Below are 17,252 nucleotides of genomic sequence, written 5' to 3'. Positions count from 1 at the left end.
TGGACACATTACCTAATAATTGGGAGATGAGAAAATGGATTTTAGCTCAACCTGGGTTTTATTGGGATTAAAATCCAAAACCCTTTGAGATGACAAAGGAGCTGTGTCTTGTCACTTTACCTCCCTTCATCTCTCCTGGGCATCCTGCCATCTGGTTTTGTTTTATTTGGTTTGGTTTGGGGGCCACAACCAATGGTACTTGGGGGCTTTTCCTGGCTCTGTGCTCAGGGGTCATTCCTGCTAGGGCTCTGGGGACCATATACAGTGACAGGGATCAAACCAGTGTTGGCTGCATTCCAAGGCAAGTGCCTTAACCCCCTACTGTCTCCACCCACAAGTACCTTCTGCTATGAAATCTAGAAACCTTCGTTCTGAAGAAGACACTGAACTGCATGCTAAGTTGTTTTTTTTTTTTTTTTTGCTTTATGGGTCACAGCTGGCAATGCACAGGGGTTACTCCTGGTTCTGCACTGAGGAACCACCCCGGCAATGCTCAGAGAACCATATGGGATACTGGCAATCAAACCTGGGTCAGCCATGTGCAAGGCAAATGCCCTACCCGCTGTACTATTGCTCCAGTCCCGCATGCAAAGTTTTTATTTTTTTCCATGCAAAGTTTTCATTACAGTTTTTAACAGGGGGTTGGAGAGAAAGCACAGTGGATAGGGCGCTGCCTTGCACCTGGCAGACTCAGGTTCAATCCCTGGCATCCTCTGTCATCCCCAGAGCCCCTCAAGAAGCCCTAAGCATCTCTGGATGTGGTCCAACCCCTTCCCCATGCCCCCCAAAATAAATAAATAAATAAATTGAATGATTTCATTCCTGCATCCTAAGTGTTGACATTTGTTGCTTCGCTATGGGGATATGAGCTGAGAAAAATGTTGTTAGATGATATTGTCACCTTCTGTCATCGTGTCACACACTGGATGATATAGCTGACATCCGGCTGTCTGGCAGGGCTGATGGGGACCACTCTTATGTGTGCCCGCTTGTGACTACAATGCCATCAAGTGGCATGTGGTGTGGTTGGGGTCTAAATGGGGTCATCTGTTAAGATCTGGGCTCCGTAGAGGCTGGGAAAGTCGAGCATCATCGGGCAGATTGGGAAGAGGACACATAAGAAGTTTGTCGGTAATATGTCTCCCTCCTGCTTGTGGGGAGCTGTCGGTCACTGACTATCCCCCAGGTGACTGTGACCGCAGACAGTATCCCCAGTCTTTGAGTGAGCTCAGTCTGAGCAAAGGACATTGGGGAGCAGCAGCAGGGTAAAGGTCAGTCAGTTGAAAATTTAAGTTCTGCTTTCTTTCTCTACAACCCGGATTTGATCCTGGCTACCACATATGATCCACTGAAAGCCATCAGGAATAATTCCTGCACAAAGGCAAAAGTAAGCCTTCATGAGAGTCCCGAGCACAGCCACGCGTGGCCTGAAAACCAAGAGGAAGGAAAGAAAAGACAAGATCAGGAAGTCGCCCTTCTAGAGAGACATTTGCATGTAGATCCCATGACCAAAGCAACCTCCTTTCTGGGCTTCCTTATTAGGACCTCCCCCCGCCCCCCGCTCCCCATTAAACTAACCTTTGGCCAGAGACTTATTTTGGCTGGCAGATTTTTGTGTCCCTACTCTTACATCCTGGAGTAATAACACAGCGGGTAGGGCATTTGCCTTGCACACACGGCCAACCTGGGATCGATTCCTCCGTCCCTCTCGGAGAGCCTGGCAAGCTACCGAGAGTATCCCGCCCGCACGGCAGAGCCTGGCAAGCTACCCGTGGTATATCCAATATGCCAAAAACAGTGTAACGAGTCTCACAATGGAGACGTTATTGGTGCCCGCTCGAGCAACTCAGTGAACAACGGGATGTCAGTGCTACAGTGCTACAGTGCTACTCTTATATCTTGACTTCTGAAACTGCTGGTCATGATCCCATATGGGGATCTTATGCTTTTCTTCATGATACAGTGTCAATAATGTAATCTTGTATACTTATTTTATATACCTATAGACCTGTGGGTGTGAAAAAAACTTGGGAGAGGGGTCAAAAAAGTGGTTGTGAGTAGAAAAGTTTCAGAAGGCCTGTGCTCTATTAACATGAGACTGTTTCCTTGGGGCTGGAGTAGTGGGTAGGGCGTTTGCCTTGCAGGAAGCTGACCTAAGTTTGATCCCAGGCATCCCATATGTCCTCACCTCCACCATCGCCCACCCCCGCCACCCAGGAGTAACCTCTGAGCATCGTCAGGTGTGACCCCCAAAAGCCAAGAGATAGAAAATCCATTTTTTTTGACATTCAGATTCTGAGCCAAGGACAGGATGCTGACTTGAAAACCAAAGACATGATTGGGGAAAATAGGCATTCAGATTTTTATCATGTTCTGTTTTTACAAAATGAAACATTACATTGTACTGGCTTACTACTGAAAATTTTGGGTGCCTGGGGGTTTCACAGAAAAGATGTGAAATCCTAAAGCGGTGGGTAGACTCCAGAGCCTGTTAAGGAAGGATGAGAAATTGTGGAGATGTGACTCGACAAAGAGAAACAGACTTGGGGCCTCAGTTGTGGGACAGTCTCTTGTGGGAAAGTGACCTAGAGATTAGGACTGCGTCGGAAGGGGCATGGTGTCACTCCACCTGGTGGCATCTCCAGTGAGTCAGGGTCATCCTCTGGATCAAGTGGGGCACTGCACACGTGGCATTTTCCTTGACTAATAGGACTTTGATGCTCCACTTTTAAGCAGATGTGAGAGGGGAGAGACTTTCTCCTGTGTTCGCTGTTCAGTTGCCTTCGCTTCAAAATAACTCTCATGTGACACATTTTAGGGTGTTACAATTGACCTGGTACAATAGATGGAAATACACTATATTTTAATACTATTATCTATTTATTATAGGCCATCATAAGGTGTTTATATTTAAATAAGGCCTTCTATGTCTGGAGCGGGAGCTAGGAGCTATAGGACAGCGATCGGGAGCTTGCCTTGCACGCAGAGAGAGACCAGGGCTCTATCCCAGCACCCTGCATCGTCCTCCTGAGCACTGGAGTGATCCTTGAGCATAGAGCCACCAGTATGCCCTGAGCACTGCCTGATGTGGCCCCAAAACACACAACAAAAAAGACTATCTATTTGTATTGAAATGTATAGTTTTAATACTTTAATAACTATCATCGTCCTGTTTGAGTAAGACAGTATGTACTCAAAGAGCACCATGGGTGAAGGCCTTAATCCTGCCCAGGCCTTAATCCTGCCCGGCCCCTGCTCTGAACCTGCCTGCCAGCCTCTTTGTACAACAAGCCTCTGAGACATCTCATTTGCCTGGTGAATGTGTGATTGTGTTAAATGGGCGCCGGCTAACTTTCGGCATCTTTGTGGACCATGCGGGAGATGTCAGGTGCCTCTAGAGTCCTGGCTTTTCGTTTATTGGCGCCAGCGGGCTTGCTTCTGTGGTTTCCAGAAGCCTTAGGAACTGGAGACTGTGCTGGTCCGCCAGCTGCTTCTGCAGCTCTCTGGCTTCTCTCACCCTGTTGATCTCTGCTCCCAGGTCCTCACTATCTGGCTTGGGGTCCAGTGCCCAGCCTCAGTCACCCCATGCTTATAGCCCGGTGGTCAGTGCTCAGTGCTCACTGCCCTACTGCTCTGTCTTCTTATCGTCCATGTGCCTGAGTCACCAGGCCTGTGTGTGTGTCTAGATCACCTGGGGACTCACTTCCCCGTAACAAGATGATTTCATCCTCACTATCCAGGCAGGCATCTCCGGGGCCAGAGTGATGGTACAGCAGGTAGAGCGTTTGCCTTGCACGCGGCCGACCCAGGTTCAATCTCCGGCATCCCATATGGGTCCTCTGAGCCCCACCGGGAGGAATTTCTGAATGCACAGAGCCAGGAGTAACCCTGAGCATCACTGGGTGTGACCCCCCTCCCCCAAAACAACCCAAAACAAAACAAAAACTATCAAATAGGCAGCTTACTCCATTTTACTGTTGTAGAGATTCTCAAACTTAGTTCACCTACGAGTCCCTTTTCCGAAAAGATCAGTCAGTGCTCTGCCTGGAAACGGCCTTTTTCAGTGCAAGGTGCTCCTGGATCCTCCCAGCACCGCAGGCAGCGGGACAGGGGCTTTGGGCACCAGGATCTCCAGCAAGCAGGGTGGGTGACTTCAGAATCAATTGCCCGGAGTTAATTTTGCCTCTGTGCATCACAGAGCTGTGCTCAGCGCTGACTGGTCATTTCTCTGTTTTGCTTTTTCTGGCAGCAGCAGCGTGCAGGGTCAAGGACAGCCGGCCCCCCATGTCAGTGGTCTAGGATGGCCAGTGAAGCCACCAACATCCCAAGTCCTGTGGTGCGCCAGATTGACAAGCAGTTCCTGATCTGCAGTATATGCCTGGAACGGTACAAGAACCCCAAGGTTCTCCCCTGTCTGCATACTTTCTGCGAGAGGTAAGCTGCGGTACCGGGGGCGGGGGGGAGGGTCTCAAAGCCCACCTCCTGCTCCCCGCCAGAGTTCCTTACCTCCCAGACGTCTCCAGGCGCCCGAGGAGACAAGGACTCTTTGGTGTTTCTGATGAATGAATGTCTAGGAACATAATCATGAGTCGCAAGTTTCAGATAATTTCAGCCCATTGCTTAAGTCTTTATTTCAGATCGTTTGAAGTGGGGAAAAAAGCAATTCAATAAGCACCTCTTCCTTTCCCTGGGAAATTAGAGCATTAAATGTTTGAAGATTTAGGGCTGGAGAGATGCTTTGCATGCAGGTACCCAGAGTTTGAGCTCCAGAACCATGGAGTTCTCCCCTGAGAGGAACCCCCAGCTCTGCTAAGTGTGTTCCAAAAACAGAATGCACCAAAAATTTAAAAATTGTTTTCCCTTGGCTCTTCTTGAAACAAATTTTGCCTGTCTTTACCTCATAGAGGATCTTTGGCTGACTATGATCTAGCATTTCTGGGGCTGGAGAGATAGCCCCAGAGGTAAGGCGTTCGCCTTGTGTACAGCTGACATCTGTTTGGATCCCCAGCACCACATATGATTCCCTGAACATCACTGGGTGACTACAGCCCCAAATATCACATTTCCTTTGACATAACAAATTGAGTAAAATATTTGTATCTGAGATTTAAAAAAAGAGATCACCCTTGTAAATGAACAAGAGAGTACCCTGTCATGGCATTCTGAAACAGAATGTTTCCTGAAAATAAAACTAAATGAAAGTTATTATAGCAATTACAGCAATTACATTTGACTGTATTTTAACAAACCTACTTCCATATGTCTTTCTGGATAGTTTTTTCCACTGTGTTAATCTGTCATCAAAATATACCTTTATCTTCTGTCTAACTTACCACATGAGCAATTAAGCACAACCCGTTTGGGTGATTAATTTGTCTCTGCCCCCATTTAAGTATTTTCCTAGTAAGGTTATACATTTTCTGTTATTACTGAATATATAATTAAAGTGCTTTGCTTACCAGGATAAAAGAGGAAATGGTTTTTTTCAATGGCTCCAAATCAATGCTAATTATATTTACTATCCCATAAAATATATTTGGTATCTGATTGACTGTTGACTTTGAGCTCATGTAATGGAGAAGGTCTTATTTGCCTTGGTGATATCCTTGGTGGGGTTGGATGGACGGAGAAGGTGAATTTGTTACTGGTGGTTGTATTTTGTTTATTGTACTTTGTGTTAAATTGTTGTGGGATACTTTGTGTGTATATGCACAGATGTATGGTTTTTGTTTTAGTGGTGGGTATTCAGAGCACTAGTACTTCTTACTCATTTTTATACTGCAGCATAAGTACTTGATATAATTCATCTTCCAAAAACAGCTCAACGATGGAGCTAAAACCAGTCCAAGTTAGTATTCAGTTAGTCCAAATCAGTCCCCAGTTAGCACATACATTAGGATAGGAACCATACAGAGACTAGCCTGGGCCCTGCTCAAAGATGACACGCACATTCATGAAATGTTCTGTGTTTTGGCCCGGTCATGTAGCAATAAATAGACTTTTAACTACCAAAACAGGACCAACAACAAATGCCAGCTAATTGTCCATGTGACCAGGCTCCTGTGGGAAGATTGTCCTTTGATTAGCAGTAGGCAGCACGGCCAGGCACTTTTTGTCATGTTCAACCCCTGCGTCAAAAATTTAAAAATCACTTCTCGCTGGGGAAAAAAAGTTTTCTGCTAAACAAACAAACAAAAAAATGCACGCATGAATGCACATGCGCATGCGCGCACACACGCACATTTTCCTCTATTTTGATGTATCTTAATATCTGAGACATGCTTTGATTCCATGTGTGAAGTTTCAGCAATATGAGTCTTTTCTCTCCACTGGCGCCCACACAGATCCGTCCATCCTGTTAGTTTTTATTTATTTTTTTGCTTTTTTTTGGGTCACACCTGGCGATGCACAGGGGTTACTCCTGGCTCTGCACTCAGGAATTAACTCTGGCCGTGCTCAGAGGACCATATGGGATGCTGGGATTTGAACCCGGGTCGGCCGCGTGCAAGGCAAACGCCCTACCCGCTGTGCTATCGCTCCAGCCCCGCGTCTCACCCTATTAGATACTGTCCAGCAGCCCTTTTGTGTGTGCAGATTGCACGGGCTTCTGATTCACTCCGACAGAGTGGGACCGGAGATGTCACTCGGTGGGCTGGAGTCCAGGCTTAGCTTCCAAGAGTTCCCAGGCACCGTGTGCTCCACAGAGCACTGCCAGGGGCAACCCCCGAGTGGAGAGCAGGCCCCAAACACTGCCTGAGGTGCCTCGCCCCTCATCCCCAGAGAGGTTATGATTCCTGTTGCTTCCGGGCTCCTGGCTGAGACCTCCACTGTTCACGCGGTGGCCTGGAAGTGACCCCCTGCCAGATCAGTGACCTGATCCCTTTCCTGACACGTCATCATTTGCCTGACTCAGGGGACCGGGTCGTTGAGTGCAGGTGACGTCGGGGTTTTTACCTGTTGTTTTCCTAGCAGAGCGAAGGAGACAGGGAAGGAAGCCCAGTGGCTGTGAGCCGGCCGGGTCCTGCTCCGGGGTGCCCCCCACCCCAGGGGAGGGGGCTGACGGTCCCTCCCGCTTCTGCCTCTGCCCCAGGTGCCTGCAGAACTACATCCCCGCCCACAGCCTGACGCTGTCCTGCCCCGTGTGCCGCCAGACCTCCATCCTGCCCGAGAAGGGGGTGGCCGCGCTGCAGAACAACTTCTTCATCACGAACCTGATGGACGTGCTGCAGCGAACGCCAGGCAGCAACGTCGAGGAGTCGTCCATCCTGGAGACCGTCACCGCCGTGGCCGCGGGAAAGCCTTTGTCTTGCCCCAACCATGATGGCAATGTAAGTGGTGGGGACCGGCCCCCACTGGGGGCAGACGGCAGGAAGTCCTGTAGCCGCACAGCACCCCAAAGGGCTCTCCTTTCCCTGTGTTCTCGCTGAACCCCTTTATCCCACACCCTCAGGGCCAGTGCTCAAGGGGTGTTTCTTGCCCTCTCGTGGCTTCATGAAATAAACCTTATTTGGTTATAAGAAATACAAATTAGGGGCTGGAGCAATAGCACAGAGGGTAGGGTGTTTGCCTTGCATGCAGCCGACCCAGGTTCGATTCCCAGTATCCCATATGGTCCCCTGAGCACTGCCAGGAGTTAATTCCCGAATGCAGAACCAGGAGCAACCCCTGAGCACTGCTGGGTGTGACCCCCGACTCCAAAAAAAAATATTAGAAAAAGGACAATAAAGAAAACATCTTGAAAACATCCCCAGGAGTAATTCCTGAGTGTACAAGCCAGGAGTAACCCCTGTGCATCACTGGGTGTGACCTAAAAGCAAAAAAAAAAAAAAAAAGTGCAAATTAAAAATTTTAAATTCTCAATTAGTACATTTTTAACTAGAGGGTAGGGGTTTTTTTTTTTCTTCTTTTTCTATTTACCAAGCCAGTTTAACAAACTCGAGTCCATATCTGGTGGACCAGTCTGTTGAGGTGACATCAAAACGGGAACCACCCATGGTACCACACCCTGTTTAAGTAATAGAATCAGCCAACAAGTGGACTATTCAAGTGCATATGGCAGCACAAACCCTAACATGGGCCTCTGGAAAGATGTGTTCGAAATTAAGGATTCAGTCATTGATGCGTCCCGACCCTGGAGAATGGTTACCAAAATGTTAATTAATTCAGGTTCTTTTTCTTGTGAGATGGGTTTTTCTTGTGCTCTGTAAGGCCCTACTTCTTAGTAGTAAGGAGGCCTGTTTCTCTCCCCACCTCCACCAAAAAAGAATGGTTCAAAAATAATTTTTTCAAAAGAAGAGATCAAGTCAAGATATTAGGGGCCCTAGTGATAGTACAGTGGGTAGGGCATTTGCCTTGCACGCGGTCGACCCAGGTTCGATTCCCAACATCCCATATGGTCCCCCGAGCACTGCCAGGAGTTAATTCCTGAGTGCAGAACCAGGAGTAACCCCTGAGCACTGCTGGGTGTGACCCCCCCTCCAAAAAAAAATTAGAAAAAGGACAATAAAGAAATAATTGAAACACAAAAGACAAAAATTTAAAAACAGCTTGAAAATAATAGAAGCAACTGAGTTGATGAATAAACCCAAAGACTTAAATGCTATCTTTAATATTTGTGAGATAATCTGTCATCTGATAAAACAACCAGGGGAAACTATAAATAAATGAAATTAGGAGTGATGCCTATACACAATGAAGGGGGCTGAGAGACAATACTGGCATTAGGTGGTGCATGCCCCACTTGCAGGTGACCAATCCCTGCCACCAAATATGGTTCTCCGACCTCACCAGAAGTGATCCTTGAGTGCTGAGTAGTAAGCCCTGGGTACCATTGGGTGTGAAAACAAACAAACCCCCCCAAAAATTGTGCTTGTTTATTTATTTGGCTTCTTTGGGTCACACCCAGCAATGCTCTGGTGTGACTCCTGGCTCTGTACTCAGGACTCACTCCTGGCAGGGCTCCTGGGATGCCAGGGATCAAACCTGGGGAACCTAGGTTGGCTGCATGCAACGCAAATGCTCCACCCACTGTACTATTGCTCTGCGCCCCCCTCACCCCCCAAAGAAAAAATGATTTTAAGGATCTGGAGAAATTGTCAAAAGGTTGGAGTACAAGCTTAGCATGTACAGGACCCTGGTTCAGTCTCTGTCATGTCATGGTCACTCACTACCACGGATAGCTCTGGTGATCCCCAGGATCTTTTTTGTCTCTTTTTATTTTGGGGACCACACCAGGCTGTGCTCAGGGCTTCCTCCTGGCTCTGTGCTCTGGGATCACTCCTGGCTGTGCTTAAGTGTCCATATGTTGTGCCAGGGACCAAACCAGAGTGGGCTGCTTGCAAGACACGTGCCTTAACCCCCTGCTGGCTCTCTGACCCTGTAACTGGGTTTTGTTTGTTTGCTTTGGTTTCTGATTAATAAATTGGGAGCCTAGTTCAAATATTTATTTGTCTAGAAAATAACAAATGGTCAAAAAAACTTAAGCAGACTTGTAATCTTAAAAGAAACTAGTAAACTGCATCTTAAGACAGTATTCCTTCATACTAAGTCATTAGTCTCAGTACGTTTACTTCTGAATAAGAAAGGAGAGAAAATTTTCCAGTTTACTTTTATGTTCTACTCCTAGCTGGTACCAAAATCTAGTGAAGACAGAACAGAAAGAAAATCACTTTCATTTGGTTTATGAAAGTAGCTGTAAAGCTATAAAAGTCTTAATTAAAATGCCCTGGCAAATTTTTATGATGTAATATCAGTTATAAATTAAGAAAAATAGAATTGTCATAAATGAAAAATGGGGAAAGCACTCAGATGGCTCACTGGGGTTATATAACTGGCTAATATTGGTTGAGAAAAACTTCAAAGCTTGGTGTGAAGAGATAGTACAGTGCGTAGGGCACCTACCTTGCAGGCAGCCAACCTGGACTTGATCCCTCGAATCCCATATGGTCTCCCAAGCACCTTCAGGAATAAGCCCTAAGTATTGCTAGGTATAGCTCAAAAATAGAAACCAAAAACAAAACAAAAAGTAAAAAGTTGCTAAACTTTTTTTTTTTTGGGGGGGGGGGTCACACCTGGCAATGCACTGGCTCTGCACTCAGGAATTATTCCTGGCGATGTTCAGGGGACCATATGGGATGCTGGGAATTGAACCCGGGTCGGCTGCGTGCAAGGCAAACACCCTACCCACTGTGCTATCGCTCCAGCCCCAAAGTTGCTAAACTTTTATACTCAAATTAGCTACAGTGTGTAAAAATAATAATAAACAGTGCTGACATGGGTATAGTGATATATATATTGTGTATATATAGATGGGATAGAGCGGTAGCACAGCAGTTGGGCGTTTGCCCTTCACACAGCCGACCCGTGTTCGATTCCTTCGCCCCTCTCGGAGAGCCCATCAAGCTACCGAGAATATCGAGCCTGCGAGGCAGAGCCTGGCAAGCTACCCATGCGTATTGGATATGCAAAAAAAACAGTAACAATAAGTCTCTCAATGAGAGATGTTACTGGTGCCTGCTCAAACAAATCAATGAGCAACGGGATGACAGTGATATATAGATATACACATATATATTATAGTATATAATGTATAGGTTTTTTTCCCAACGATTGGAGGCTCTTTTCAGGGTCAGGCTGCTAAAATCTCAGGGCTGGGACGAATGGAGACATTACTGGCACCTGCTCAAATAAATCAATAAACAACGGGACAGTGATACAGTGATACAGTGAATGTATAGGTATAGTGCTATATATGTATAATATAGTATATACTCATAAATACATATTTATAAACATGCTTGTAGCACTGTCATCCCGTTGTTCATCTATTTGCTCGAGCAGGCACCAGTAATGTCTCCATTGTAAGACTTCTTGTTGTTACTGTTTTTGGCATGTCAAATATGCCACAGGTAGCTTGCCAGGCTCTGCCATGCCGGCAGGATACTCTCAGTAGCTTGCCAGGCTCTCCGAGGGGGACGGAGGAATCAAACCTGGGATAGCCGAGTGCAAGGCAAACAAACACTCTACCCCCCTGTGCTATCACTCCAGTCCAGCATGTTTGTATTTTAATATAATTATATCCAAATACATAAATATGTTTGGAGCCACTCCCAGCTTGGTATTTGGGGGATCATACACCTGATCCAGAGATCAATTCCAGGCTTCCCTCACATAGAACATGCACCACAGACCGTTCCCCCCCACCCCCCTCTCTCTCTCTCTCTCTCTCTCTCTCTCTCTCTCTCTCTCTCTCTCTCTCGGCCTTGGTGAAATATTTTCATAAGCTGTGGGTAGATCGCTAACTTACTTTTCAGAAACTTTACAAATTTGGCAAACTGTTGTGAATGTTTTGTACAACTTATTTTGTTCAATAAGTTCACTGCTAGAAATATTTCTGAGGAAATAATTGGAGATGAGGAGAAAGATTTGATTAAAGTCATGCTAATTGAATTTTCATATTAAAGTTTGGAATTTACTGAATGTGCACTATGAGAGAAATAATCTGATTCTAATAAATCTATGTACCTGATTCTTATAGCCTACTTCTCCCCCTGGGAGAAACTGGCAATCTTCTGAGAGTTTCCTGCCCACATGGGACAAACAGCCTTGCAAGCTTCCCATGGTGTATTCATATGCTAAATCCAGTAACTAGCTGGATCTCATTCCCCTGACCCTGAAAGAGCCTCCAGTGCTACATCGTTGGGAGTCAAGATAGACTTCTAAGATCTCAGGGAAAAGACGAAATGAGAGGTTACTGAGCCCGCCCAAGAAATCGGTGATTAATGGGATTTTGTGATTCGTGATCGTGACCTGATTCTTAGGTAGCCATTCTAACTGATGTTTTATTTTATTATTATTGTTATTTATTATTATTATTATTATTATTATTATTATTATTATGCTTTTTGGGTCACACCCGGCGATGTACAGAGGTTACTCCTGGCTTTGCACTCAGGAATTACTCCTGGCAGTGCTTGGGGGACCATTATGGGATGCTGGGAATGGAACCGGGGTTGGCCAGGTGCAAGGCAAATGCCCTACCCGCTATATTATCACTCCAGCCCCCTAATTGACATTTTAGAGGGACTGCTTGACCATATGGTACCGCACGATTATACCTGGCACCCTGTGACCACACGACGCTCTGAGCATCGTCAGGGGTAGTCCTTACTAAGCACAACCAAACCAGTTCTTATTTGATTTGGTGCTTTGGAGAAAATATCACTGTGCCATTAGATGTGGCTGTGGTTCCATGGACATGCAATGCTTTGTTTTGCTGTTGGTGTTTTATTTTGGCGGGCCACACCACTCGGTGCACTGGCCACTCCTGGCTCTGTGCTCAGGTGTTGACCTCTCGTGGTGCTCAGGGGACCATATGCAGTGCCAGGGGTCAGCTGTGTGCAAGACCAGCACCTTTACCCTTGTATTATTTCTCCAGCCCACTTTGTTTCTTAGTAGGACTGGAGTTCGTCCTTTATGGAATGGAGAAGTGTGTTCTTTGTTTCAGAGATAATGTGGCAGAGTGCCTGCCCTTCTCTGCATTTGCCCAGAGTTCTCAGGAACCAGGCAGTGGGTGATTGGGCTGCAGAGGTAGCTGACCAATTTAGGGAGGACCCTGGATACCATCTTAAGGAACTCGAATGTCTCCTGAGTCAGGCGGAGTGTTAAAATAAGTCAGGCATCGGAAGGCCCGGGGCAGCTTTGTGTTTGGCTTATTCACAGTTGCTGGAGATGAGTTGCTGGAGATGTGATCAGGAAGGGGTTGGGTGGGAGGAGCTGGGGCTAGAGGCCCTGTGGAGAGAGGTGGTGCTGAAAAGATTCATGGAAGGGGCTTGGCTGAGACAGCAGAGGCCAGGCAGGAAAGATGTCCTTGTAAGACTGAGCCTGTGGGCTGGTGGATTCTGGCCTACCTAGCTGGGATGCCTTAAGGACCAACTCAAAGAGGAGTTTTAGCGTTTATCATTCCAATTGGCATGCATTCCTATTGAATAACACTGCCAACGAGCGATAATGCAGGGGGGAATGCTTGTCTTGCACGCAGCCAACCCGGGTTCGATCTCTGGCACCACACACGTTCCCCTGCGCACTGCCATGGCTGATGTGAAATTATAAACCAAAAGCAAACAACACTTAGGAGAGAGAATTCTGCTATTAGTGCCTGACAGATAAGTAGAAAAGAATTCCCTAAGGATGTGCCATTTAGCTCTCAACATTGTAGGAACCAGGAGCATAAACCCACCCGGTCTGATTGAAGCACACAGATAAGTTATGACACCCCCAGAATTTCATCACGATGAGTCTGCTGTTGATCAGAAGCCTTACCATTAACATTGACTATCGGGGCTGGAGCAATAGCACAGCGGGTAGGGCATTTGCCTTGCACGTGGCCGACCCGGGTTCAATTCCCAGCATCCCATATGGTCCCCTGAGCCCCGCCAGGAGTAGTTCCTGAGTGCATGAGCCAGGAGTGATCCCAGTGCATCGCTGGGTGTGACCCAAAAAGAAAAATAAAAAAACATTAACTATCGATTAACACATATTTGGTATGCTATGTGGATTATATATTATTATAAAGTAAACTAGAGGAAAGAAAATGTTTTATTTTTAGTGGATGACACATAGCAAGCTTACTCCTGGTTTCCTGCTTGGGGGTCACTCCTGGTGCAGCTCAGGGGAATACATACAGTGCTGGGGATTGAATCAGGTTCCTGCAAGCACCTTGACCCCTGCACTATGATACCATGTGCTGGTACAAAAATTTACTAGGAAAACCATGTGGACCATAATAAAGGTCTTCAGATGTCTTCATGTTGAGGAAGGGGAAGAGTTCAAAATATTTGAGATTTAGTGGACCAACCAGTTGAAGCCCACAATCTGTTGGGTGCTGTAAGCTGCTAACAGAATCTCACAGGGTAACTAATTATAGCCACGTTAAACAAATCTTTAGGCAAAAACTGTCCTTCTTAGGCCAGAGAGATGATAGTGCAGCTGGTAGGGTGCTGGCTGTGCATGCAACTGACCCAGGTTTGATCCCCAACACCTACTGTCCCCAAACCCTGCCAGGAGTGACCCTTGAGCACAGAGCCAGGTATAAGCCCTGACACTGCTGGGTGTGGCACCAAAGGTGTCCTGGCAAATCATAGTAAAAATTTAATATTTCTAAGAGTTTGATCCTCCTTGAGGTGCTTGAAGCTCTTTAAATCATTTTGAGCACTTTCTCTCTGCTGGGTCAGTATGAGTCTTCAGAGTCATAAAATTTACAAGCCAGCAAGAGGCATTGGAAAATTTGCACCACACATTTGAATAGTTTTATTGTTTTATCGTAAATCGTCAGAGTTCGATGCTTACTGCTTTGAAATTAGGGTACTCACCACATATTCAAGCTGAAATGCATGCACCGTTCCAGGGAAATTGCTGCAGCTAATTGCCATGAGTAAATCTTTAAAAACAATCCAAATGTCTGAAGGTTAATAAAAATGGGCAATTAGCAATAAAGCAGAATGTTGCCATCCTAAACTGCCTGGTGTTGATTCGCCCGTGTGGTTGAAAACCTGTCCTTTTCTTTGAACACTGTGACACAGTGTCTTCTGATGAAAGTGCCATGGTGGCAGTGGCTAAGGACAAAGAAGAAGGGGAAGAATGGTCAGCAGTTTAAGAGATGCTGTGCATTGAAAGCCAACATTTGAGCTCTCGCCCAGCAGTTCCAAACACAGATGATCATTAAGCCTGGTGACTGCTTGTCTGTTGCCTTACCAAGCCGAATTCAGAGATGCAAGAGAGGGCTGGAGAGATAGCACAGTGGGTAAAGCGCTTGCGTGCATGCAGCTGACCCCAGTTTGATCCCTGGCATCCTATATAGGGAGCTTCCCCAAGCTCTACCAGCAGTGATCCTTGAGTTCAGAGCCAGGAGTAACTCCTGAGCATTGTTGGGTGTGGTCCAAAAACGAAAACAAAAAGACTCACAAAAACAAGAGTAAGTCCAGAGTTAAGTGTGAGCCCACTTTGCGCCATCCTCCCCCCACGCCAAAAAAGAAAGAATTCATGACCAGTGATTATGAAGATTGATTATTACTATTAATTTAGTTATGTATTATTTGGAAATAAAGTGTTTTGGGAAAATCAAACCACTCTGAAGCCATAAAATAATAAACTCCCTTTTATAGGAATTATGTTCCAGCCATCACTGGGTTTAAAGATCTTAGAGGGGCCGGAGCGATAGTACATCAGGTAGAGTGTTTGTCTTACACGCAGCTGACCCGGGTTCAATCCCCGACATCCCATATGGTTCCATAAGCACTGCCAGGAGTGATCCCTGAGTTCAGAGCCAGGAGTAACTTCTGAGCATTGCTGGGTGTGACCCAAAAAGAAGGAAGGAAGGAAGGGAGGGAGGGAGGGAGGGAGGGAGGGAGGGAGGGAGGGAAGGAAATCTTAGGACTTGGCAAGAAGTGCTTTGATATCCTTACTTCTACTAGCCTTTTGAAAAAAATCAGGAAACTGTCTAGGCAACTAAATTTTCTCAAATAAGTAAAAAATTTATAATGTGGGCCTTGTGTATTTTTACCAGGTTATTGCTTTTCCTAGTATGATTTCTGAAGATGTTATGACTGGAAGATGTTATTAGTGGAGCACTGCCTGAACTTGTAGCTGATTCCATTTCTTGAACACGTGAAAGTATATCGATAATAGAGTGAAATGTCCAAATGCAACCCCAAATGCAGTTCCTTTCTTTAGAAGCACTGCCTCTCCCAGGGGAAGGAGGATCTTTTGGCTCATGTAGTTCTTTGGTAAATACCATAGATTCTTGAAAATGGCGGGGAGAGGTGGGGAGGTATTGTTTTTTAGAAAATAGAAATGAAATATCAGGGAAGAGCTTAGTTTTGCTGGTCGTTTGGCAAAGTAGGGAGTGAGGGAGGTAGAAGCAAGAAAAGGGTATTTCCAGCTCTCTGCTTTAATATACCACGGCCACCAGCGCTCAGGCAAATGTCTGGCTTGAATCAGGGCTGGTCAAGTCCGCTACGAGCACATCCTGCCAGCCCCACGTGGCAGCTGTCAAGCTGTGCCTGGAGTCCACTTGATCTGCACAGCGTGGGAGGTGACCCCGGCCACCCGATTCCTGGGCAGCCGCAGACTCAGGCTGGAGCAGGGAATTGTTCCTTGCAGGAAAGGAAAGTCACCCTAACCCGCGGCACAGACGCTCTCGGTCTGTCCCTTTTCCTAGCAGAAAAGCATTTCAGAAGCAGGCGAAATAGTGAAGCAATACAGTTTTTAATGGAACGCAATTTTCCTAGAAAGATGTGAGGGAGGAGAAAGACGGGAAGTACATGTTCAAGAGAGAACATGGGCTTCTCCAGAGTGGAAAAAAGGAGAAAGCAGAGAGACAGAGACAAGCAAGGGGAACCCCGGGCTTGAAGAGCAAACTGATTCTTGGAAATTGTGACTTTCAACAAAATGACGTATAACAAAGTCAGGTCTTCGAATAGTCTCATTTCATTCAATGCTGGCCCCCTGTCCTCTGCCAGTCAACCTGACCGAGAAATGACATTGAACAAATTGAGGTCATTTGAGAATCTGCTATAATGATCAGCTTTTAGGTATAGCTGGGCACTCTGCCAGGTGGAACTGACTTGTGCCAAGTAGGAATGCCCCACATCATCATCTTCCCACTGGGTAGTTGTGTTTTATTGGATAGATTTATTCAAATTCATTTTTAATGGGATGTGTGTGAAAAATGTCCTTAAGCAATTGAAGGATTAAGAAAGAAAAATTCCACTTGATGGCCTAAGCCCTTTACTAAAAAGATCTGCACTGGAACAAAATTCATGCAATCAAATTTCCATGTGAGGGAAAGAGATTATGTTTTCAAACCCTATTCTAGTATGAACCTATTTCAGCTCTGATGCCACACGAGATTTAAAATTATCTTGGAACTAGCTTGAAGGACATTTTATCTAAATTTGCTTCACTGGAAATTGTGTCAGCAAACTAAGTGTTCTGTTTTTGGGAGAATCAAGATGTGTTACATTAATATATATATGTGTGTGTGTATATGTACATATATACACACATTTGTAATGTAAATGTGCTATATAAAATAGTGTATCTTAATGAGGAAGGTGTGCATTTTGGTTGCCCAAATTATGGCCAAGAATGTTCTCATTGGGCCGGAGTGATAGTACAGGGGCAGGGGGTTTGCCTTGCACATGGCCGACCAAGGTTCAATCCCTGGCATCTCATGTCATCCTTCAGGCCCCACC

At 46.0% G+C, this 17,252-nt stretch overlaps 1 protein-coding gene and 1 pseudogene across 11 annotated transcripts in view; both read left to right on the top strand.

Moving 5' to 3' along the window:
- The window catches only part of TRIM2 (tripartite motif containing 2), a 164,765-nt gene that overhangs the window by 113,584 nt on the left and 33,929 nt on the right, over positions 1-17,252 (top strand). For 6 of the 11 annotated variants that reach the window (XM_055144780.1, XM_055144779.1, XM_055144781.1 and 3 more), the window contains exons 2-3: positions 4,253-4,434; positions 7,091-7,328. In XM_055144780.1, coding sequence (XP_055000755.1) covers positions 4,301-4,434; positions 7,091-7,328 — 372 coding nt within the window. In that variant the 5' untranslated portion in view covers positions 4,253-4,300. Of the gene's footprint in view, positions 1-4,249; positions 4,435-7,090; positions 7,329-17,252 lie in introns of all 11 variants that reach the window. The other 5 variants (XM_055144782.1, XM_055144777.1, XM_055144775.1 and 2 more) reach the window with 1 other exon arrangement.
- Positions 5,874-5,973, top strand: LOC129406636 (U6 spliceosomal RNA; annotated as a pseudogene).

This window comes from Sorex araneus, chromosome 7, assembly GCF_027595985.1.
Source record: "Sorex araneus isolate mSorAra2 chromosome 7, mSorAra2.pri, whole genome shotgun sequence".
NCBI lineage: Eukaryota > Metazoa > Chordata > Mammalia > Eulipotyphla > Soricidae > Sorex > Sorex araneus.
This window is presented reverse-complemented; position numbering and strand designations above follow the sequence as displayed.